Source organism: Aquila chrysaetos, chromosome 11 (assembly GCF_900496995.4).
Source record: "Aquila chrysaetos chrysaetos chromosome 11, bAquChr1.4, whole genome shotgun sequence".
In the NCBI taxonomy this organism is placed as follows: Eukaryota; Metazoa; Chordata; class Aves; order Accipitriformes; family Accipitridae; genus Aquila; species Aquila chrysaetos.
This window is the reverse complement of record NC_044014.1, coordinates 18,216,238-18,241,983: the sequence shown is the minus strand read 5'-3', so window position 1 is coordinate 18,241,983 and position 25,746 is coordinate 18,216,238. Positions and strand designations below refer to the sequence as shown.

The 25,746-nt window shown below is 37.6% G+C and overlaps 1 protein-coding gene across 6 annotated transcripts in view; it reads left to right on the top strand.

Moving 5' to 3' along the window:
• Nucleotides 1-9,970, top strand: part of CPEB3 (cytoplasmic polyadenylation element binding protein 3) — a 99,889-nt gene extending 89,919 nt beyond the window's left edge. For all 6 annotated transcript variants that reach the window (XM_030031538.1, XM_030031535.2, XM_041127487.1 and 3 more), the window contains 2 exons: nt 1,093-1,274; nt 4,243-9,970. In XM_030031538.1, coding sequence (XP_029887398.1) covers nt 1,093-1,274; nt 4,243-4,470 — 410 coding nt within the window. In that variant the 3' untranslated portion in view covers nt 4,471-9,970. The remainder of the gene's footprint in view (nt 1-1,092; nt 1,275-4,242) is intronic.
• The last annotated feature ends 15,776 nt before the right edge of the window (nt 9,971-25,746 follow it).

Here is a 25,746-nt window from a genome sequence, read left to right as displayed (position 1 = left end):
ATATGGTCTTCCCTTAATGTGACGCACACATTTACACAAATACACATACATATTCAATTTTAAAATTGTCTCTACTCTCTGTATAATTAACTAATGAGAATTTTGTGAGAACTATAAGGATTTAAATATTTTGGATATCTCTTTCATTTTGTCTTGGATAGCTAAATTTCAACTTGCTACTGGAAGTGTTTTCACGCATTAGCATAAAAAAATGGCTGACTTGGCACGGCCTGTACAGGTCCCATTATCTTGCTTTGTGAGGGTTTGTCCCTCACCCATCTGACAAATTTGTTTGCCTATCAACTTTTACAGAGAGCTTGGCTTGATGACCATACATCTTTGCACAGTTTACATGTCTCTTTTTCCACTTCCTTCAGTTCTTTCCCTTAACTTTCCTCCTGTATGTTTCTTCAGCCATGCACTCAGTCTGTCTTATTTTACAAATGATATTTATAACTTCTTTAGAGTTATCCTTAGTGTCAGAAAAAGCAAAAACCATTTTAAAAGATCCACAATCAAGTTAATGTTCTACAAAAATACTAAGTTAAGTTGCACCCAAAATGTAGGCTTGATTTAATTGTAGTAACTTCTCATGTTTCACAAAGTTTTATTTCAAATGTAAAACACTACCTTAATGTCTTTTCAACCTTAGTACTTAGGGCAAAATATCAGATTCTAAATACAGGAATACCTTTAAGTGATCTTATATGTAAACTCGCATTAACAAGCCTGGCTGGAGCTTGGGAAGATCCTGAATACCTAATCCCAAATACCAGAGTTTTAATTTACAATATGATAAATTCTAAAACAGTTGACCTGATACCTACTTTAACAATGTAACTCTGCATTTTTTTTTTTTCACACTTCAGTCACACCAAGTTTCTTTTTACAGATTCTGTTTTTTGCCTTTATGTTTTACAGTAATTTATGTAGGGTTGATTCAATCTGTTAAAACCAATGTTTGGGTTTACTGTTTTAGACTTTGGAAGACAAGTATGCTAAGGCATATTGTGCTTTTTTAAATGGAACAAACGAAACACAACACTATTGTTTATGTTAAATCTATAATATTTAACAATTTACTTCTTGCAGTTGAATTGGCAATGATTATGGACCGTTTATATGGAGGTGTCTGCTATGCTGGCATTGATACAGACCCAGAGTTGAAGTATCCAAAAGGTGCTGGCAGAGTGGCTTTCTCCAATCAGCAGAGCTATATTGCTGCTATCAGTGCTCGCTTTGTCCAGCTCCAACATAATGACATTGATAAACGGGTAAGTAAAATAGCATGGAACAGAATGGTTGTTACTCACAAAACTGTACAGAAATTAAAAACATCCTTATATTAATATTGTGTTGGAGAACACTGTAACCTCTGTTCTTCAGATGACACTTGTTAATTATTTAAAGGCTTATTTAAGCAGCTAAAGCAGAGTGAAAAAAATATATCTTAAACATTTTAGATAACTGTTAAGCACTAAAACCAGAAAATATTTGGTTGTAAGCTCACTTGTTCTTGGTTTTGGTTTGAATTCTGAAGGTCAAACACCATAGAATTTCCCAGCTTCTTTCTCCTCTTTTTGTCATGGTTTGCTCCTTGTGCATCAACAGCTTTTAGTTAGTGGCTACTTATATAGCTTCTGGCATTTCTGCCATTAGGCAACATATTCTCTCAGCAATGTACGTCTAGACTTGAGGTTCCTAAATGTCGTGGCTTATTATAATAGGTAATGCTGACCTCAAAAGTCTTGAGAATTATTTAACCAAAACCAAATGCCAATAGATGCTTGATAGGCAAAAGGGGGGAAAATGTTCAGTACATATGAAATCCTGGTTTCTAAAGGGCTTTTCAAGTATAGAGTAAAGTTAAGGTATTTATTGAAATCTGAGTTGGAGACATTAAAAGAAAACATTACTTAATTCCCAAGACTTTTTTTTTTTTCCTTTAGACCTTCTGTCTTCACCTCTTGATTACATGTAAAAATAACACCTATGTTTTTGAGGACCTGGCATCTAGAATTATTCAAAAGAACATACAGCATGCACTGCTGCTATGTATTTTTACAATAGGGATGACTTGTTTTGTGCTTTATCTAATATGAATTGTTTCTTAAGAAGCCAGCTTGAGAGGTATTGCATGTGTCTATTATGTGCAGTATACATATAAAACCATGCAGCTGCAAAGTCTAAGCTATTTTTACTTTCTCTTTAAAAACCTAAACTGAACTTTTGGTCAGATTAGACGAGGTCATGGAGTTGTAAATCCTCAAACTATTTCTCTGTGGTGCTACTATACCTCATGATTTTAACTAAGACAAGGCTGTTCCTAAGTATTTTTTGTCCATTTCTGAAAAATTTTACAGAGAAGCTAAGAAGATTAATTCTGGAGTCTTAATCACAGTGTTGAACCCGTTCAGATTTATATATCAGCCATGTTTAAAAACTTGGGTTTTTCTCTAAGCTTTAGGATACAGTCACAAATTATGCTAGCTGATAGTTTTTTCCATCAATCAGTACTTTTCCGAGTTGGTTGATAGATAATTTAAGTTTATTTGTTTATCTTTTATCTGTTTTTAAAATAGGTTTATCTGTGAGTTTGTAGAAGTATGAAGGCTCTTAATCAGTCCTTAAATATTAGTTTTTAAATCAAATAGATTGAAATCCCTGAATTGTAGAGCATACATTCTTAAAATTATTTCACTATTAACCAAAACAAGAAAAGGAGTGAGAGAGAGAGAATCTACTTCAGACCTTTACAATTCATGCTTTGGAAATGTGAGCAGGTGGGGATCTAGAGATGTGCTGGATATTGGACCTGCTTTTTTCCAATTTAATTTGAGACAGTGCTGTTTTATTTTACATGATAGTTCTAATTTTAGTGGTAGGGCATCTGATAAGCAAAATGGCAGTTATTCAGACTTGTTCCATGCTATACTAGTAGTACAGTGTAATTTAAAAATAAAATAAAATAAAATTGGCAGTTCTAGCTGTTCCATAGGCTAGAAATATAATTCACTAGATAAGCTTTACTTCAAATGACTAACATTTATTGAAATGTGATCAGGATAAGCTGAAGTGAAATGCAGCATAAAGCTTTTTTGTATAATATATTTCTTGTTTTTCAACTTAATATCTCATTCTGTGTTTCTTTAATACTGCATGTATTTAAGTGTAGTTACTGGAGTCAAGTTTTCCTTGCAATATACAAATTTTGCCAGACTAGCACTTGTGCAGTTACAGCAAAATTATTTATAAGTATGTATATTTCAATTTTTTCTGTCTTTTTTAATGTAGTTGACTGTACTTAACCACTTTATAAATAGCATTATAGAGCCATAAGAATTACACATGCATAAGCTAATGATTTCCCCAGAATGAATAAACATTCAATTTAAATGTGTAGGCTTGATTCTTAGGAACAGACACAGAGGAGGGAACTCAAATGTTGTCAACTTCTGTAATAGTATTATTGCAAGTGCCTGGTCATGCATCAACTTGTGTTTGGTGCAAGTGCTTTAAAAGCAAAAAGAATTCCAGTCCTAAGATGTTTACAACTGAGTGTAGGATAAAAGTCAGCAGCTCTCCAGCCTATCTGTAATTGATGGCAAGGCTATAGTTGGAACAACTATGAACTCTTACTACATTTCTAGAGCTAAAAATCTTGAGATAGTGATTTTTTTTCTAGCATAAGGCAGAGTATTTAATTAATACAAATGCATTTAATCTTGTTTAATTTGAATCTTCTCTTCCTTTATTAGTCTGGTCCTGCATTTTGCAGTTCACAAAAAACAAAGAAACAAAAAAAACTCTCTGGAAACCTCTGAAACTCACCAGACCTTTGAAGTTTAGAAATATAATTTTGTTCTTTATCATTTTTCTTCCTAAATGCTGCTCTCTCACACCCTGCCCCTGTAACAACTGTATTCACATTCCTGGAGGTTTCTTAGACAGCAGCAGAATCCTTAGGGATGCTATTTTTACTGTACTTCCATCTTAGTACTTTCACATACCTAACTTTTCCAAGAAACATTGACTAGTTACCAAAGCACACCCTTCTTTCTTGAGATTTTCTAACAAGTAAAGTGGTTGGTATGAAAATTTAACTACCAACCTCTTTGGGTTAATCCAGCATCAGTTGAAAACCTTCAGTAGAGTCAAAAGAATTAAAATTTTGTTCCTTCTGTTCATACTTAGAAAAACTATTTTATCTCCTTACAGTTATTTTTCTTCTTCCTGGTGCAGGTGGAAGTGAAGCCATATGTGCTGGATGATCAGATGTGTGATGAATGCCAGGGCACTCGCTGTGGTGGAAAATTTGCTCCATTCTTTTGTGCCAATGTTACCTGTTTGCAGTATTACTGTGAATACTGCTGGGCAAGCATACACTCTCGTGCTGGGCGAGAGTTCCACAAACCACTGGTAAAGGAGGGAGGTGACCGGCCCCGCCACGTCCCGTTCCGCTGGAGCTGAACCCCAGGCCTCACCCAGCAACAAGTACTGGAGTAGATAAAATCGAGTGAAAAGAGAGCGCTGCCTCAGGGCTTAGTGTTCTGGAAATCTGTGCATTCGTCCTCGACTTTAATGAAGATATGGGTCTTTTTATTACTATTATTATTATTATTTACAGTCACATTACTGAACTCAGTGTCCAGTATAATACAAACCGGCAGAGTGTAACTGTACTGATTTTGCACTTTGATTCACACAAACATCTGCTTGGTACCTTAATTTCCTACACAAGACTTGTCACTAGTGACATTATGTAGACTGCCATTCTCAATCAGCCTTCACTGGGTTGATGTGTATGTGATGAAGATTTTTTTATTATAATTATTTTTATTTTTAAACTGGAGCATGCACTTATTTTCAGAAATTTAGACTTGCCCCTAGCAGATGACTTACCAAAGGTAATATTCACAAGTAGGTGGCAGATGTAGCAAAAACTTAAAACAGATATTCAGCAATCATTAGTTTGGGTCATTTAGAGTAGTAATAACCCTTAAAGAAAATAAGCCTTTAGTTGCTCTCCATTTTGACTTGTAAGGATGATACCTCATAAGCTGGATCAGACTTTTTTCTTTTGTTTTGCTGAGGGGTTTTTTTTGTTTGTTTTGTTTTGTTGGTTTTGTGGGTTTTCTTTTTTTTTTTCTTTTTTTTTTTTTTTTTTAGGTCTTTTAGTGTTATGTAAATGTATGCTGCAATAGCTTTTGCTGCTATTAAAATGGTATTACTAATACCATAATACTCTATTCAGGCTAGGGTATCAATTAAAAAATGAATATGTGATTAAAATAGTGATGGCTGCTGAAAGGAGATCAGTATAGCATACAGAAAAGCTTCCAAGGAAGGTCAATATTTTTTGACTGCATGTTTACTTAATCAGGTTGCTGCATGCAATAAATTTTATATATGTCTAATATAAAACCTGCCCACAATGCACAAATTATGAACCTACGTAGGCTACAAAATACTCAGTAACAAAAAAAATTGATTACTGACTGGAGGAAGGCATGCCTCAATAAATGTAATGCTTCTGAAATTAGGATCAGCCCATTACAGAATGACCTATACTACAACAAATATAAAAACTAGCTGTAGGATATTCTTAAAACAAATTTGTGGATGGTAGATGAAGTACTTTGCGGTGCTCTGTTATATATCGTGCAATTTATTTTATATAGTAAAGTGATTATGTCTAGTACTGTGATCAAACTTAACTGTTAAAGCCTCTGTATCCAACATTAACACATTTTTGACAGTTCATAAGAGGTACATAAACAGAAATGAGCTCTTAGTTACAATCTCTCTCCTAATGCTTGCATCATTTACGTAGCTGCAGACCTTGTCCAGAAAACCAAAGAGCTCATGCTAGCGTACATACACTACCGATTAGATAGTCTGTCAAACTAATAAACTAGGCACATTTAAGAAAGTTAGGAAAAAAAGTGGTGCTAAAGAAATGTCTGCATATTAAAGTAACATGAGATGTCTGCTCTGTGGATGTGGCGTTATCTCTCTAATCCCTGGATGTATCCTGTGAAGCTTGAATACAATTAAGACCTGCTAACACAGTGGACATTTTTTTAGCATGAACTATGGGGCTGCAGATAGCATATAAACACACTTGGTATACTAATGATTGTGAGAATGTGTACACTATTCTTTTCTTTTCCTCCTTTGTTTTTGCAGTTCTGGGGACAATCTGACTGGATATGACACCGCATAGTAGATTTAAATGTTCTGGGTTTTGTTTGTCGTGATGTCCTTGTTTGTGTCTAATTTAGTAAGTTGTTTTTCCCAATGTTTAGTTGCAAGTATTGGCTTTGAAAGGATTTTTTCTGTTTTTGGAAAAAAAAAAAAAAGAAAAAATAGTTTTTTACTGGTTTAAAATGCTTATTATAATTATCCCTTTTGAAGTTACTTCTGGGCGTTTTTGTGATATTGCTTTTCCCAGCCCAGGTGTCTTTTCTGTTTTTTTTCATCTGTACAAGACATTTTGTTATGCACTACTTTTTGTATCTAGACAGTTTTCAACAGTCGGCTGATGATTTTTTTTAAAGAAAAAGGCATGCTTTCTGACTGACATGATCTTTTGCAATACCTCAATTTTGAAATATAGGAAAGAAAATGATATTTTCTAAGTAAGTTTATTCAGAAAAATATATATTAATTTAATTCTGCAAGAAAAATGATTTAACAGATGGGTAACTTTATTTTTTTCATGCTTATTTGAGTTTTTTTGAAAATGAAGAAGTTAGAGCTTTATAACTGTAATATTAAAGATCATAGCTAACCTACAGAAATCTACCTAATTATGTGAAAGAAGTAAACCTTTTTGAAGAAATACCCCTCTTTCATGTAGAAAAATACCCCCAGAGAGAAAGAGAGAGAGAGAGAGAGAGAGAAAGAGAGAGAGAGAAGCTGGAAAATGTACAATATAGCATAATGTTGGATTAAATCTAAAAGAAAATCATCATAAAGAACAGGTGTAAACACAAACTCCATTTGGTGCTGAAAGTTGTGAATAGAAGGTGAAAAAATATTTTCCCTTAATTTGTATATTTATAATCAAGTGTGATTATGCACGACTGACCAGAATTGTGAGAGTTCTTCTGTTTGTATTTTTTTAAAGAGAACTTTTTTTAGTTTATTAAATTATGACATGCTCCCTTTTGTTTTGTAAATGAATGTGCCCCTGAGTTGTTAATATGTTATATTAAAAGAGGGTCCTTCAAAAAAAGTTATTTTTTAAAATATGGAGTTCTGAACTGCAACTTGACTAAGAAGCCCCTGGGTACAACAGGTCCTATTGTGGCCTTTTCTGATGTGAGACTTGAACTAGTCGATTTTTTTGAAGGCTAACCTAACCTCGACTATTTGTTGTTATGTGCAATACTGTTTGTACTGTTTGTATAAAAAAAAAGAAAAATGAAAAGAAAAAAGGCATAAATCTTTATTGCAGATTTATTTTCATTGCAGACTTTAGACATTGTGATTCACTAAAATCATTTTTCTACTGTCAAATATGTACCTTTTCTTCATGCTGGTATTTTTTCAATAGTAATGTAGCCTTTGTACTGAGACAAATTTTCATTGTTATTTTTAGAAAGATTTTTTGCTAAGAAAAAAATTAAACATATTTACATATTTTTCATTTTTATTTCGTATTTTCTTTAAGGAGTGCTTTCTCAACCATTAATATAGTTGTTTCTGGGAGAGACTTTCATATCTGGTCAATGTCATTAATATTATTTTGTATTTTTACTTGGAATAAATTAATTTTATGATGCTAATTCTTTAAAAGTTTATTTTTTTCATTTTCAGTTATTTTTGAAGCTAAAATCTTTGTAATATTGTTACTAAAGTGTCTAGTTTTTTGAAATGCAAAGCTTTATGTATTAACTTGCTGATGTGGTTTACAATAGTGTGGCAATGATGAAAATGGTTGGTTATGTAAAGTGATTGGAAAATTGTAACAAAGAATTGGGCAATAAAATGACAGAATGAAGCAGAAAAAATGTGATATTTTGAAAAGCCTTTTCCTTTATCAAAATGATTTAGGGAGATAATAGGGATGTCACAGTACCAGTTCGCTGTCTAGATTTATACACCACCAGTGTTGATGAAATACTATTGCCGTTATAAGGAACTAAATCTATTGAAACAATGGGTTTTTGACCCTGCCCATTCAGCATAACGCTCCATTACTTTTCTCGTCATGAACTCAATAAACTCTTTTCAATAGTCTTAGATTGAACCTCCTAAAATATATATTCTTCATTGTATTTTGCCACCGTGTTATTTATTTAATTAAATTGACCCTTTCCTGCACAACTTCCTTCCTGCATACATTTATCAGTGGCAGCATGGAGCAGACTGTAGGTACCCACATCATTTTCTAACGAAATTACCACATAGTGTTGGTAGCTGCCTAGTTAATGCAAAATAATGTATGTCCATTTCCTGGTAGCAATGCAGTAACCTATATTGCCACCATGCCTGAACATCTGGTCAGCTTCTTTGTCTTTCTTCGTTCTTCTCTGCCTCTCTTGTGTCTTTGTCCTTTTTTTCTTTTATATTGGTAACACCAAGTGCCAATATCAGACCACCTTTCACTTCATCTCCATTTACATCACGTTTGTTTCCCTATGCAGCCAGAAGAAACCCCTTCCTGAAGCCAGTGACTCTCTGTTCTGGCACCTGAAACAATCCAGACTAAAACTGGTGTTGCGTAAACAGGGCATACAATGACTTTCTCTAGACAAAACAATTACTTCAACAAGTTACTGATGACCTTTTAGACTAACTTATGCTAGAGTATTAGAGTGGCTCACCTGTAACTTGCAGAAAGATGTGTCCAGAGTTGGTCTATTGTGTATCCTCTGTGTGTTCAGTTCTGTAAGTAATGTATAGACTAGATCAAATAGTGAAGTAAAATTTAGACTCAAATTAGGTACTACTGGTTGGAATGTATGCAAATTGCAAACAAAGGAGATTAAGGAATGAAGAGGGAATAAAAAAATTCCTGCTAAGTGGTACAAAGTTTATGCTTATATTTCTGCCTACATGCTTGTATTTTATAGCCTGCTAGCAAGGCATGGGCTAAAACAAATTGTATTGCAAATATGCAGTTAGCAAATAACTTTGCTGATTTCACTATCTGTTAGAGTAGTAAAAAAAAAGAAAAATAAGAAAAAAAAAAAAGGCGCTTAACTGGGAAAAGCTCCCATGTTAATATTTCAGTATTGTGACATCTCTACTTGCAAGGTATGAGTGAAAGATTAGTCACAGATTTGTAGAAATGTCTCTTCTGTTTAATCTGGCTTGTATGTAGTTGCTTTATGCTACTTTGTGTGATGTCAGCTAAACCCTTTTTCTTTTCCTTCCTTTCTTTTTTTTTTTTTTTAAACAAAACTTCTTAATCTCTGCTGCTATAGTGTTCTATCATACCACAGAGTATTTTATATTCATGTTAGTGACTACTCTATACCCCAAATGGGTAGCTGGTCAGAAATCACATTGGTCACATAATTCTGACACACTCAAATTTACATGAGAAAAAGTTTAGCAGTAAGTAGAAAACCAGGGTGCTAATAAAAGATAATTTGGGCTCTTTTTTTTTTTTTTCCTGGACGTAGTTCTGTTGGGGTATAAAGTATTAGATATTTGTAATTTTACTGTCAAAATAATGGACATAACTTTTAGAGCATTCACAGCTAAGATCTCTGTACTTGTTTTTCAACTAATTTTAAATGTACTGTATCTTTTATTACATGTTCTCTTAGATTGTTTTTGCTAGTAATTCTAACAAGGCTTCTTCCTTTTTGGCTTGGACTAATGCTTGTATGGAACTGCAGTACTGTGACTAAACATGGAGCTCAATGCTGCTATTGCTTACAACTGCTTAAACTTTGTAGTTTGGACTTTATTTTTTTCTGTAATAACTTATTAAATATAGTTGTATGAAGTACTGATATTTGTCATCCTTTGCACATGCTAAGGAAATCTTGGGATATGCATTATGGGAATGTAAACTAGTTACAAAAAACCCAAATCTTGTACTGGAAAACTGTTTACACTAGATAAGGTTAAGCAAATACACACCTTACATGCACACAAACTATCTTTTCTAATTATATGATAATACAAGTTTATGGTCTACTTATGTTTTCTCTCTAAAATGGAAAAGCCGCCCTTGATAAGGTGTATATTATGCTAAGCCAAAGGTAAATACAAAAATAAATACTATGGCAATATTTCTGAGAATGTAGCTTTCCCCACCAAAGGCAGTACCACGTGCCTTTAAAAAAGGAACTGTTGAATTACTTTGTCTGAAAAATTGCTGGCTAACTTATATTGCACTTTCTTATTAGCAGTTTAACAATGGCTGCAGGCTAGAGATTCGACTGATCAGTTAAAGAAAAAAGCACCACAACACTAGTTTCTGCTGGTTTCTATTTTAACAATAGGAGACAATTAAAGCTTAGCGATATATCTATTTGGAACTCTACAGAATACTTCCTTGAAAAAAATGTGAATTCTGCTGTGTCAGGGAAAGTGAAGACCACAATAATAGTGCATGTTCTATGTCACTGCTTTCTTTCAATGTCTACATAAATGCAGCTCAACAACCCTGCTGGAACTATCAGCACTAGAAATTACAGGTTGACTTCAATGTATGTGTTCCACTTAAACAGGAACTGCGTAGGATTACACTAGAAATTAAATGCCCTTTGGAAACTGTATTAAAAGCTGATGAGGTTATGTGTGCTAAGTATTGTGCATGCTCCCTTAGCGTGCAGAGCCCTGTGGCTTGTGTTATGCTGTTTTATCCGAACATTACCGTGTGCAATAGCTCATACACATTGAAGAAGAAAGCTTGGATGCCAGAAAAGAAAGAGAATGCTCTGGTATGGACTTGTTTTCAAACTGCTAGTGAATAACCATAACTCTCGGGAGAGTGGTCTACTGACCTTCCAGGAGAAGTGGTTTTACAAGACAGTGAGCTGTAATAGGAATTCTAGTAGTAAATAAATGTATGAGAACTTGTAGGCTTCTGGTTACTTCAGAGTTAAATTTGAGAAGGGAGTTCTTGTAAACACCTTCCAATTAATGAGTGTTAAGCTGCTTATTGTAGCTTCTCACTGTACAATGTTCCAAGTCCATCTGGACAAAAATCAGTCTGGGTTTACCCCCTTCCTCTATTACAGAGAACAATTGTGGGAGGAAGCGCAGCCTCTCTGGAACTTCTAATCCCCAATCCTTCCATTACTGCATTACTGATAAAGTAAGCCATGCCACTTGTAAGGTACTGATACTGACAATTTTCCTTCTCCAGCTGGTAGCAGCATTTAACTCAGACATTGCCTGCATCAAAAAAAGGTTGCACTAATTTAATTTAAACCATTGCACTTAAATAAGTACAAAAAGCTGTATGGCCTCTTTTGCTTCTGGTTTGTACGTGTTATTTTTGCTAGGCTTAAACTGAACTAAAATAGCTACCTGTATGACTATTGAAACTTGTGTATTAAACCTATTTAGGCATGCTTCTAAGCTAAACATCTTTGTCCTCAAGGCACCAAAGCAACATATCACCCCTCACACAGACCTGCAGAAAAACCAAAGCTTAGCTCATAAAAGCCATAATCTGCTTTCCTCGTGTTTAGCAAAAGCTAAACAGCATGAGCACACAGGGAGAATTGCTGCATTCTCTCCTAGAGATCAACCAGAGAATGGGTTTTAAAACAAGCAATGTATTTAATGTGTTTTCATAAAAATGGTGCTAGCTGCTTGAAAAACCCTTATACCACACAATTCTATTATGAACACAGGACAAAGTTGCATACAGCAGATGCACACACAAACTATGCCCGTTCAAATGGATTTTCTCTCTCTCTCCCCAGTGGCAAGCAAGGTTTTGCAAAGTTTATCTTGGGATGACAAACTCTACCTAGAGCAACTTGAGAAGGAAAACATGATAAAAGTCCAGAAATCTCCCCCTTTTTCTGTTTTGGAAGGAGAAATAAAATACCAGCAAGTATAAAGTCATATGGCAGGCCCTTGGCAATAGTTAGGACACAACTCATGCTGCCTCGCTCATAGCACAGTAGCTTCCCCGTGTGGCCATGCCAGCCATTACTTGACTAGCATGATAGGCACTTGGGGCTAAACCAGTAAAACCAGGTACCCATTTGCTACTTTTAGGTGCCTGAGTAACATTTACTTGCTACCAACTTTCTAAAATCCCCTTTGAGCTGCTGGCTAGCATTGCTTGGGCCTATGTTTTTGTGAACAAGAATATGTACAACTGCTTCTGTCTTAATACCTCCGAATTGTTCAGTAACCCAAGATCTATTTAAGATTCTCAGGGTATTTCCCTGTATTTTTTAACCTGCAGGCCTAAACACAGAAAACACTTGCAAACATATTTATCGGACCAAGTTTCACATAAAAGAGAACAGTGGTTTATTGCTCCTTCTCTATCCAATAGCCAGAGTGGTTAAAACACTTGGCATTTTTTAATTTTTATTATTTTCTTTTTCCAAATTTCCTGCACTATGGAGCAAGGACTAAACCTTTCTGCTCTTGACTGTAGGAACTACTCTAACTATTTTGTGACACATACTTTGGTCTCCACCAAGTGAAGAAAAATGGTTTCTGCAACAGCACAAGCATCACCACTAAGGTAAATAATCAAAATGGTTGTTCATAAAATTACATGTATCAAGATAGTGCCCTCTGATATACCTTTTGACTTCCTTGCCAGCTTCAGCATGTACTCCAGACCCATTGAAATAAAAGTTCAAAGGAGAGAGAGAGATGGCACAATTCATATGCAAAATAATTCTGTAAAATACTGCCAAAAATCATGGCAGAAACAACTCGTGATCTCATCTCATCTTTCCTCCAAGATCTTTGCCTTTCAAAGTTACAAAAAGGCCTCTAATCTCATTGTCAGACTACAGAGCATGGTCTGAATCAAATAAAAACCACATGAAATTCTAAGAGATGGACAAAATCTTGTTCATAATGTAACTAATCCCTCCAACTGTGCCTTGTGCATATTGCTGTGGTCAGAGCCCGCATCACAGAATCACAGCGTACACACACATGCCAGAAATGTCCCGCTATGCATTCTGCCTCTACTTTTCTTATTTCTGACTAGACTTGCATGCTATCTTTTGGGCTTTCCTCCAATGTCATAAATTGTCACCAGTTTATGAATGGATGAAAAACAATTGTAACATTTCTTTGCTCCATTTCCACAAGGTTTAACCTGTCGCAGAGCACCAAAGTAATACTGGAATGTTAGTAAGACGATGTTGCAATATGGGGAGGATTCTGCCTAACACAAACATTTGCAAGGGGTAAAACTCAGAGTAGTTATAACTTATTCTAGAAGGCAACTACATTCTCACTTAGAAGACAGTGCTAACATGACACATATTCTAGGTTGTGGGTTGTTTATTGGGTTTTTTTCTCCAATCACTACCTGTTGTATAATTTGTCACAGCTCAGAATTGGACAGTTTTACTACTGAACATGTACATTTGTATCCCTTCATCTGCTGCTTGCAATGACAAAAGGAAAATATCAACCCATGAATGAACATATGAACAAAAGCATTTCCCCCCTTAAGAACTTGCTACATATGTTACAAAATGTAAATACCTTTAGACAACAGCAACCAACACGTTACCTCTATATAACAAGCTCCTTATATGCTGAACACATTGATGTGAAATCGCTTGCTAATCAAAATAGTATGCAACATCAAAGGCCAAGAGAATGCCAAAAAGATAAGGGATAGAATATTGTTCCCACTACTTTGAAGACAGAATTCTGGTTTACAGACTTCAGTGGGATACCACTTCACCAGAAAATGTTTCAACTTTCACCCAACTCTCATGGGCTCCAGCTGTAGACAAAACATTAATGTTACTCTGGTTACTTTCTTATGTTACAGTCTATCTAAACCTGTTCTAGCTTAGGAAATGCCTAATCATTGCTTTCTACCCACTGATGAATTTACTTAATTGAACCTAATAACCTGCAAGTGCACACTAGCGAAGGTGAGGTGAGAAGAAATGGGGAAAGGTTAAGTAGTCCACTTTATCTCCATTTTAATTTATGTTTTATCTAGAAAAATTTCAGTCACTCTGGCAGAAGTAAGTAGGAGTATTTGATACCCATCATAACATAAACTCAGAAATAGTGCAGGAACCAGAAGCAAGAGCTCCTCCCTCCCAAGTGGGTGTCCAAGGCTTTCAATTAGTAAGTCATTCCTTTGCTCTCTTAGCCCAGAGACTCTTGATTTGTTTTATATAAACAGAACAGGAACAACAGAAAGCAAAAGCCTTCCTCCAGCTTCAGGCAGCATAACACAAGCTAACTACTGTCATGAGCATGAAATGCTCTGTGTGATAATCCACCCTGAAAAGCAACTAAATTAGCCAATGCTAAAGCATCTTGGGTATCTCTACATCACATTTACTGTACAGGTGCCTAACTCAAGGACATGGATTATGCTCTGGCCACTGGTTTTAGTTCAAACAATTAGACACAGTAACGCTCAAATTCACACCACCTACATAACTTTGTGGATTTGGCTTTGTGACCTTGACCCTTTTTTCCTCTTGTCAGTTGAGGTTTTTTTCATCTGCTGAGATGTTTACATTAGGTGCTTATGTTGTTCTATTCAAAGATGCTAAATATTGATGCTTGACCACAGCAGAAAAAAATGTACTCTGACAAGCACTGAAAAAAAGATCTGCCACACAAAGGAAAATGACTCTGAAGCCTCAAAGTGCTGAAGAACCTGCATTCTATGAGGTAAAACATGAAACAAGTGATAATGCAAACCACACACACACAACCCTAAAAAGGACAAAAAAGCAAATCCAGAGCTAGAATGTTCTAGCGCTTTTCTGTCAAGAGAGTTTAAAGGCAGAGAATTACCATTACTTTATGGCCATGTAGTGAAAGCACTACCCCCCACAGCACACAGGATATAAACATGACAAACTGTAATGGTCTCTCTCTGATTATAACAAAGTAGAAGTCCACAGCTGTGATTCTGGGACATATTTTCCCAATGATCAGTCAGCAATTTGGTAATGTTTTGTTCTGGAAAAATCCTTAAGGTACCAGGAAATTTCAGTGCTAAAATTCTTTCAGTAATACTACTTCAATCACTGCCCTGAAAAAGAATTTAATATAGACTATATAGCCAGAAGGCCAAAAAAAAAAAACCCCGTAGTCATGAGGAGGTATGACTTACTGAGTCTGCAAATCTTTACATCACTATATAACTCAGTAACTCTTGTATCTAACTCACTGCTGCATAATGGCTGTTGATAGCTAATCCTCAGTGAAGCTAGGTGTCATATGAGACAAAGAAAAAGAAAAAACAAATGCTAAGATATGTGGAATCCTCTGCATTTGTCAGACTATTCACACAGAATATATAAAAAACCCTAAATCTTAAATTCACATCCATCCTATGAGTCTGGACTCCACTGTACAGAGTATATGGAGTGTAGAATAAGTATATAAAGTAAGAGGAAAAGCAGCAAAGTGTGGGGGAGGATGAGTCGCTCACGCAGTTTAGCCTTTTGTTAACAGTATCTGAGACATAAAAAGGGACTGTTCATAGAAAATGTAGTTCAGTATGCCTTTAACAGAGCAACCGCGGCCCTGAACTCAAGATGCCTGCCACTGCTCTAAAGTAGGACAACAATTTCTGTTTGGAAAAGGATTTTAAGGAACACCATTTCTGTCTTGTTCTTGACTTCTTATTTCTGAATGACATATGAGGCCAGATGGGTGACAATGGCCTCTCCACTGAGGAATGACGCCAGAAATAGGACAACACTACATGAGATTCTCCTTTTGCTCTTTTAGATACTATTCAAACTCATGCTCTCCTAACCTAATTTGAGTAGAATTTAGAACTATATTTATAGCAGCTCTTTCACTCTGGAAACTGCCTTCACTTGCAGAAATTATGTTCTCTAGTAATTAAGTTGTATATTATAAGCTGCAGTATTGCCTCTGAGCAAAACAGTTTGGGCTAAGCCTGCCTGCTTTTGATCCCAATTTCCTAATTATTATGGATCAACCTCTTCACTTGTGTTTCTGTCAAGTGTGAAGAGTTCATGGTGATTGGTTGTGTCAGTTCTTTTCACAGGGAAATTAAGCTGCATTCAAAATGCTGCAGGAGCTAACGCAGAGTCAGCAAGTGGCAGTGCCTTTCTATCAGAGAGTCCTCTTAAATCATGCTCTGAAGGAGGGATGTAACAGAAATAGCATTAGCCAGAAGTGAACACTTCATATCAAATACTCAGACTGAATCTTTGCCCAATTCCTGAGCTAATTCCAAATACACTGTCAGATTAGAAATTTGGGGGGGTGCGTTGCCCTCCGTTTTGTGATCCTTGCAGAAATAGGACTGTGAGAACAACCCGTTGGCCCCAGGAAAGGGAGTCAGTGTGCTGTAGAGTCACTTAGCTGCAATATGCAAGTTCTGAAAACTTTGCCCTCTCAGCTTCCTAAAGCTCAGGCTGTACAGCTGAGCCAGAGCCCATGTGACTGTAAGTCTGCCCAGCTCCTGCTAAAATGAGTTCTCCCTGGCTATCTCCAGCACACATACTGTTCCCACAGACTGAGCCTGTCATCACCAGCTGTACCACCTGCTTGGACTCCTGGGGCCCTTCTGCAACTCCTCCTATTACCAAGTAATTTACTTGTTATAACCTCATCCTGGCAGTGGGACAAGGCAATCAGTGAAGATGCTGCTTCTCTCTGGATCTGAAGAACATGATATCCCTTCTGAGGCATCAGAAGGTGACTGATATCACCTCTCTGTCAGTTCCACTTCTCTGCATGAGCACAGTCCCAGCCATGCTCTAGACTCTTACACACACCTCTCCTCAGATCATCTTCACTCTTAAGTATGAACAGAAGCTTTAACTGCAGGACTGCACAGCTGAGGAAAGGAGAGAGCAATGCCAGGCTGTGCTGTCTGATGCAATCCACAGAGCTATATGCTCCCATTTATTCTATAGAAGCCATAAAAATCTGTCATAAACTGCACCCCACTTCTTGCTGCTTTGCTTGGAGATAGTTGGGCTGCACCTGGGAACAGCTGTGGATTTTCTGACAGAGAAGACACTAGCTACAGCTGACAGAACTCCCGAACTACTTGTGGCTTTTCCCACTGCCTGGAGGAAGAGCTGAAGATGTGAGTGTCAGCTAGGAGGTAGTGGGGAGGGTGGTGCCCAAAGCTACAAGGTGCTCATCTAGTCAGACAACCTCTGATGTGAAGTTGCCTCCTGTACTTACAGACAACTGAAAGGCCCAAGCAGTACTGCAGGAGCTTAGGAGCTGCCTGTACTGATCAGCCAATGATCCTTGTAATTCCACATCCCATCTCAGAGAGTTACCAGTCTCAAATGCTTAAGCAGGAGGCAAAAGAAATCTTATTTTGGCAACTGTAGAACAACCTGCCCCACAGGAGAATTATTCTGGAATATGTCATAAATGCCAGGAGATGAGAAAGGGTTTGGTGAGTGTGTACAACAGTGGCATATATGGTCCATGGTGTGGAAAACCTAGCACTGAACAAGACCCTTGTAAAAAAGGACTCATGTCCCAAAACCTCAATGGTATAGGCAATGCCAGTTTTGAAAACAGGAAAGAGATAAATACATATTTAATGAAATAGCAAGTAGGTTTACCTGATTAGCCTGGCTGGTAAACAGCAAAAGTGCAGCCTCCCAGGAAAAGCAAGTCTATTGTTGCTTTTGCCATTCTCCCATTTTGACCTGGGCCAGGCTGGACAGTCCGCTCTTCAAGGGAAGGATGTGGTAAAAAGGAAGGGAAAAGCCTGCAATGCAAGGCAGTACTCTCTTCCTATTGTAGGTTGATTATTCCACAGCCAGGGTCATCGTGGCAGGTGGCCTGGAGACATTTCCTAGTGCAAGTGAGTACAAAAAAAAGATCTGACACATCACTGCCTAGAGGAAAGAAGAAACTCCCTCATTCATCTAGGTTAGGGTGCAGTAAAGTGAAGGATCCTTTTTTTTTTAAAAATCAGGACAAGGAATGGCACCATAGATTTAAATACATTCCCCTTACCTACAAATGTCCCAAACAGTCCTTCGTCTCCCCAAAGAGTTAAAACTGCTATATCTTCTCCTTTACAGCCCTGAACAATATTTATCTCATGTATAGCATGGAGCTGATGTAACTTCATATTCTAGTTCAACTAGTTCAAAGGAGCTTACATATTTCTTTCCCAATCCCGGTAAAAAAGCAATTCCATATCTAACATGTCTCTTGGTTCTTATTCTGTACTGCCCTATTTAGGCTCTGTAAACTCCTGAACTTTGTGGAATAAGCGCCCAACTTTATAAAAGCTCGTGTAAATTTTTTGCAACCTAGCTAATGAGTATCAGCTTTAGCAATACATATTGCTTAGCCTCTCAAAGTTAACCATAGGGTGTTTATTCCCATCAAGTTAGCTGTCCAATGCATAAATGATAGATCCTCACAGCAGATTTGCTGTCTGTGCCGACAGACCAAAGCAGGCTACCACTTTTCTACCACAAGAGAGTAAAGCAGAAATGCTGTTAAATTTGGAGGAAGATTCCTGGGAGCCAAGATCTGAACAGCTATAGGAGCCAGAAATTCCCCGGTCAGCAATGCACTTTTAAACACAAGCCTGATTGACTGGAATTACTTATGTGCTTAAAACTACATACACACCGAATTAATTGGCCAGATCGGGGCCAATGGCTATATCTGACACGGTGAGCCAAAATATTCCCTACCCCAGTACATACCAATGTTTCTGCTGTTGAACCTGCACAAAGACCTGTACCATTAATATGTAACAAGCCCTTGACTGAAAGGCTATGAAGGACCTAGTGCTAAACATCAGATTAGACTTTTGTCAACCTGGACATAGATCATATAGGTGTATTTGCAGCACATCAAAGCCAGATGTAACCTGTAAAAAAAAAAGGAGCTGGCCAGCAATCCTTTCAGATTTTCTGGACAGCTGTGTCCATGCTTTCAAAACATACTCTGATGACACCCAAGAGAAGCAGATTCCAAATCTAACTCCTGAATAAGGACACGAATCTCAGACTGAAGGGAATTCCTCTGGTTTGTTATCTGTTGAGCCTTTCATCTGCATTTGCTCCTGGCTGATGTAGTGACACCTCACAAAATTATTTCTAAGAATACTGTATGCATAACTTAGAGTGTCTGCCACATAATTCAGGGCTGAGCACCACGGCACAGGGAATTAGCCCTTCATTTGCATTTGTGGCCCTTACAAGAGAGTCTCATTAATTCAGCAGTTCATTTCAGAGAAAAATCTAATATCTCCCCATTTTCAAATCAGGTAGGTAAGTGAAAATTCAGGGTTGACAGATCAAGCAGACAGACTGCAGGCAGAGAGACTGCACATAGAGTCAGGATGTTCTCTGGCATGATCCTATTTATGAACAGCGAACATGAATTCCTCCTTCTGTCAGTAGAGGAGAAATAAGTGAAACACAGAGACAGTGTCTGAGGTCACAGCTGCGAATGACTTTGAAGGTGAAATTGTTGGTGTGGAAAACCTTTAGTACTGCCTTAATCATATTTCACTGCAGGGCCAAACTGAAAAAATAAAAAAGGGTGTAATTAAAAATTAAAGTCCAAAACTGTTCCTGAAAACTCCTACTCAGCTGCTGCATAACCTTGAAGCTGTATGAACTGTCTGGCTAAGCTGCCTAAAGCTGCCTCTGCAGAGACCCAGAATTGCCCGTCCTGGCAAAGCAGACGAGGTCAGTATATAGTACCTGCCTGAACAGTACCAAAATCCAAAAAGCAAGTGCTTTTGTAGACCTCCATTGCACACTTACATTGCACACCACCAATCCAGAAGCTGCACCCTCCACTTTTTCTCACAATTCATAAGAGCTTCAGTTATATTGACATGCTTAGGAAAAAAGAAAAAAAAAAGAAAATAGATGACTGCAGGGACACACAGTGTGAATTCCAAGTGACATTCCCAGATGCTAGAGAAGGGCAGGATCTCAGATGTGCTGCTGTCCACACCACTTCCTGTTAGCTAGCTCTAGTGAAGTTGTGTTGCCAAGTACGAAAGCATCTAACTGCCCTTGACACTGTGCAAGTTCAGGATTCTCCAACTATCTAACACATATCTAACAGCTTATACAGATGTACCTAACTTACTGGATTTATGAATTATTACCTCCATCTATATACACTGTAAGCAAGTGAACAACGAGCCTGCCTTGAGGATCAGGAGCTCTAAAGACTTAGTACTATTTCTCAAATAATTACAACTACTAGGAATGTATTTAGTGAATTAGAAGGTGAATTAGAACAGTCCACCATGATGATACCAACAGACTATCTTAATCTGCACCACTCTCATGATGGAAATATTTTCTCTGATGACAGAGGACGTTTTGGCAGCCACAAATCTTCTGAGTGGAAACATGCAAACCACAACTTTTGTGTTGCATCTGTGGAATAATTAGTCACACTACCTATGTTAAATGCTCCTTGTACACCAGCAGTGGGGTGAAGCAAACTGTATACACTCTACCTGTACTTAAATGTGCCCTTCTATGATTACGTCAGTCACTCTGTTAATTAAAATAATTTTGGTGGGACTTCCTTTAGCTTTTAAAACAAAGAAATTAAAGGCCAGAGTAATTTCAACAGTGACTATCTTTGCAGGTGCTCCTCATCACAGCCTGGCACCAAATCAGTGAAAAGGAATTTCTGAATGCACTTACTTTCCACACCCGTGAGATCAGGGCTGACTTAATCAGTGCATGCTCATATGCTGTGTCTTCTGCTGCTGATCATGCTTAAGAGGTTTCCACTCCCTGGATACTTAACCCTACATCTCTGCCAGAGTTCTGCCCATCTCAGCTCTTCACCTAATTACTGCAGAATGCAGTCTGAGTCTATAAAAAAAAGTCAAGTTAAAAAAAAAAAAATAATTGAAAAAGTGTATCAACTGGCAGAACTGAGATGACAGGAACTTCTGGAGAGAAAAAGGTTATAAAATGTAGTCAGACCAGGCATCTCTTAAACAACTTAATTTGCCCCTCTCACTATGCCCTGAGACCAACTGCTCTTTGCAGGAACAGCAGCCTTTTTGCGGCAGGGTTTGTACATTGCTTTGCTCTTTATGCCGAGTGGGACTCTCAGGTGCTTGTGAGAAAAAAAAATAAAAAACAAAATAAAGGAAGTAATGGAAAATTTATATAGTTCTTCAAAGTAAAGCCTATTTTGATTTATCTGTTTGTTTGTTTTAAAGCCTAAATATACCACATTGTCAAGCTCCTTTCCCTCGAGGCACTTGATGGTTAAATTTTACAAGTAATCATGAGCATCTGCTTAGGGTAGGAAGTTATTTAATTTTTACTAAACCTCTCCTGGGTTTTGGGTGCTATTGAGGCATACAGGTATCAATAAAGCTAATTTGATTTTCAGCCGCATGCAATCTAACCACTCATAATCCACCTCCTTCAGAATCTGCCACAACTGTGCAAGTATTTTGAACATTTATAATGTTTGCAAAAATTCCCAGTCTCCTCCTTTCCAAGACAATATTAATCAGCAGATAGGCAAGAGCCGTAAAAATTCCTCTTCCTCAGGCCAGGCTATGACTTCCCATTCAAAGCCAGTGTTGCTAATTGTCTTTGAAAGTATTTATGTTTCATCTGTGTCTAAAGGCTTCAAAGTAAACCAGAGCTTTGTTGGGCCTGGCATTACATAAAGCAGAGACGGATTCTGTCTGAAGTGCTTTCAGTCTAGGCGAAACAAACAGCACATAAAAGGAACAGAAGGACCAAAAATAACTGACTTGTCTGAGATCATACAGCAAGTCAGGAATGTGCTGGTCTCACTTGTAATAATCAATAAACTCAGCCCTTTTTTCAAAAGAAAAAACTAATCAGTGTGATGATCTGTTTCTGCCTCTGTCTCCACTGTAGAAAACATTTATTGGTGCCTAATAATTTTGACACTTGACAACTACAAGGATTTAAGAAGCTTTAATTGCTCGTTCTTTCCCACTGTAAAGAACCAAGGTTGAAAGTCTGATCCCTGTTTGGAGGGACTGGGTTAGGTAGAGAGGTTATGCTTGTTTCACCTTTAGCTGGCTCTCTACCCCAAGCACTAGATTTTATTAGGTTAATGCTTCAAAGACATGGCTATGATGTCCAATAAAGACTATGGCAGCATTCAAACAAACCTTGTATTCAGAAGAGCACAATACAAGAGGCTTCTTCTCAGAAATATCCCATTACATACACACTCATTTTCCACTGAGACTGAATTAGTCAAAACCTATTCAATGTCCTTATGTTAACACTACAAACCCTTCTGGATTGCAAATCAGATTGGCAGAAGCAGGAAGAAAAGGCTCGCTCAGACATTAGGAACAATTCAGGCATCCAAGCTCACAACAGTTATGACTCAATCTGGCTTGATTTCTGGTAGGCAGATTAAAATGCATTGTTTGCACCAAATAAAGCATGAATAATAGTATCGCCTTTGTCTGCCTCTTGCACTGCACGGCTGTTAGAGCTGTAGGAGACAATCCCCCCTACTGGTGATACTCATAAAGAGACTTTACCTTCAGCTTCCTGCTCAGAAGAGATTTTATGGTGGGGCAAGGCTGGGTTCAGCGATGCAGAAGACTGTTTTAGTAGCTCTCGGCTTCTCTTTATCTCGCCAAGTCCTAGGGTCAGTATGATGAGGTTGTTCCTATTCTTCAAGTTGCTCTGATCCAACCACTCTATCTAAGAAATGATAACAAAGCGGTGTTCTTATTAGCGCATTTGATGAATTGCATTCTAAAGGATGCAACTCTGACCCCTGCATTAACTTTTTTGTTTTGCTTTATTCTTAGAAGAAGAGTTAACAAGGCTGATTTCCTCACGGCAGGCCAAATCGGTGTAAGAGTGCATTATCATTTCTTTGGCTTCTGGGCAGAATGCTGTCATCTTTCTGAAACAACGGGGATATTCTTAATTTACACTGAAAAGAAGCTTAATAGAAATTCGTGTGATGTAATGTAATTTGGGGGAAACAAACTCCCTTCTGTTTGTTTTGGTTCTGTATCCACTACAGTCAAAAGACAATTTTTCAAGTAACTGTGGGTTGTAGTAGCAGTTACATTACCATGACTTTTTTGCGTTTTACCCAAAGTTTTGCTTAACATGCATAAACAGAACAGTCCGTGATGCAGAGACACAACTACAGTCTCTCACATACAGAAGCATATAATATATCAGACTACAGAGAGCAGCCTGATATCCTTACACACTCACTCTCACACTCTCTGCTCCTTATGATACTTCAATTTGCTTTGCATCGTGGCAGAGTTTCAGGGTAGAAAGGAATCCCACACAGATCCACTCATAGCCTAGTGAGTTGCATGTCTTTACACCAACATTGCTGAACAAGTATTGTAGTCAGTAAAAAGAAAAATAGAAGGGCTGGCACTGCCATTTCCCCCTGGTGCTCTAGCTGTGCTCTAAAAGAAAAGGATAGCTGGTGTTATCAGGTATTCGTGCCCTGTTATGCAACCAGGAAGAGGAGCACTTATTTCTGAATCCAGCTTTGATTTAGGCAAGACAAAAATACCAAACTGCTCAGAAAGGAAAAGTTACAGGCATATGAGAAAGCAGAATTTAGATGCCTAGAAACACCAAAGTTGGCGACCTCTGCCAGCATTTCCTAGCTGAAGTTAGCTCACAGGTTTGGACCTTTGCCCTCAGCTCTAGCTAAAGGGCAAGATACAGGCTTGTAAGAGGTGAACGTCGCTGTTCCTGACTATCTGTTCTCACTATCACTTTGTCTAGATGTATCTTGAATTAGAACTGAGTAACTTGGTTACCTACTTTAACTCCCAACAAACTCCCCGAAGTCCCACTGCTAAGTTTTTTACTATTATTCTTTTCATTTCAGTGAGCTGTGGACTACACATACCAAGGTGCTACTGCATCATGGGGTGTGTAAAACCGCCTGCATATTTGTTCCTGGGACCAAACTAGCTAACTGAACTGTTGCTGTACTCACCATTGTAGAGACCTGCTTTTCCCAAGCCTTGGATCCCTCTGCCCTCCACTCCCCCTCAATACAGGAAGCTGACAATTGTACCATCTATCACTGCATAAAATTACATCGCCTCACCACACTTCTTCCTGGGACATGAAGTCTTAGACTTTCCAGCTTCCAAAGTTTTATTTTAACAGGATCCACCTACTTAATTTTTTTTTTTCCTACTGAAGTTTCAGAAACTCAGGCGGCAAGAATACATCACTTAGGCAATGCAGAGCGTCTCCAGCAGTAACACAGCACAAATGGACTACTTTGGAAAACATAATTACTGGGTTGGAGTTTTCAATACATCTCTGAAAACATAATCTCTTCTAATTTGAGTCCTGACTATGCTACCACCCACTAACACATAAAAAGTGTCACCGAAGTGGAACTGCTCTGTAGTCTCACCATGATTAACACCTGCCACAGGAGATGTGAATTCTGTAGCAGCTGTGAGCTACCATTAGAGCAAGGTCAAGATTTTTTGTGATTTTGCATTTTTTTTCTTCCAGAGATGAGGAAAAATAAAAAGCCATAAGACACATGGGAGGTGACATTTTTTTCCCACTTGTCTTTCTCTTTTCCCATTTCTCAAACAAAAGAGTTTGGGATTTTTTTTTTCTTTCAGAATTTGCTTTTGAAACTTCAAATGCTGATGGAGAAATTTGTTGCAATAATTTTTGGAGCAACCTCCCTTCCTGTACTTCATGTGCTCTATCAAATTTATACTACCTTAACTACAAACTCTACATCCTGCATCACTGGGTACTTTCTAAAATATAATTCACAGTTCATGAAACATTTGCTGTAGGTCTGCAGAGTACTAGCTGATTACATGATCCCAACGCCTTTCTGCAACTCAGTAACTAACCTAGATAAATATATGAAAATACCTTCTTTCTTGATATCACATTCCGAGCAGGCAATGGCAATTCCACAAGAATTGTTATCAGTCACCCATGGGAAGCAATGAGGTAGGACTCAGCATTGCCAACTCCTAAATACTTCGGGGAAAGTTTCTTGCTCCCCTCGCCCCCAGTAAAGCTCTCTGCTAGAATGAACAAGTTTACACAAGATCCTTGAATTTCCAGCTATAATTCTGGTCCTTATATGGCCAGATGAAAGTTTGAAAACATAACGCCTGACATTTTGGTGATTTTGTTAACTGCTTTAGTTTAAAACTAATGTCTGATTCTGGTGGAGGTATGTGGAAATAGCAAAACTTAAGTGTCCATGCTGTAAAAAATCTTGTATTCACACTACAAAACATTATTCTAGTGGGTATCTCAAGGCATTGAGTTCTTCTACTCATAGACAGATCTTGGTGCTTTTCAGCTGCTTTGAATTTCTGTAAGTGCTTATATACAAAAAGTCATGACATATAAAGCACGCATCTGAAATCTTTCAGTATGCAAGAGATCAGTTATTGTGTCCTCAGCTTCAAATACTCCTAATTAGCAGCTGTCTCCAATCTTTTAATGAGTCTGTAACACCATTTAGTTCTGAAGCCACACGCTGTTCAGATTGCCCTTCCGATTTTAATGCGAGTTAAATTGGGGTTTAACTTTTACTCATCTCCCAAGTTTCTCTGCTGTGAAT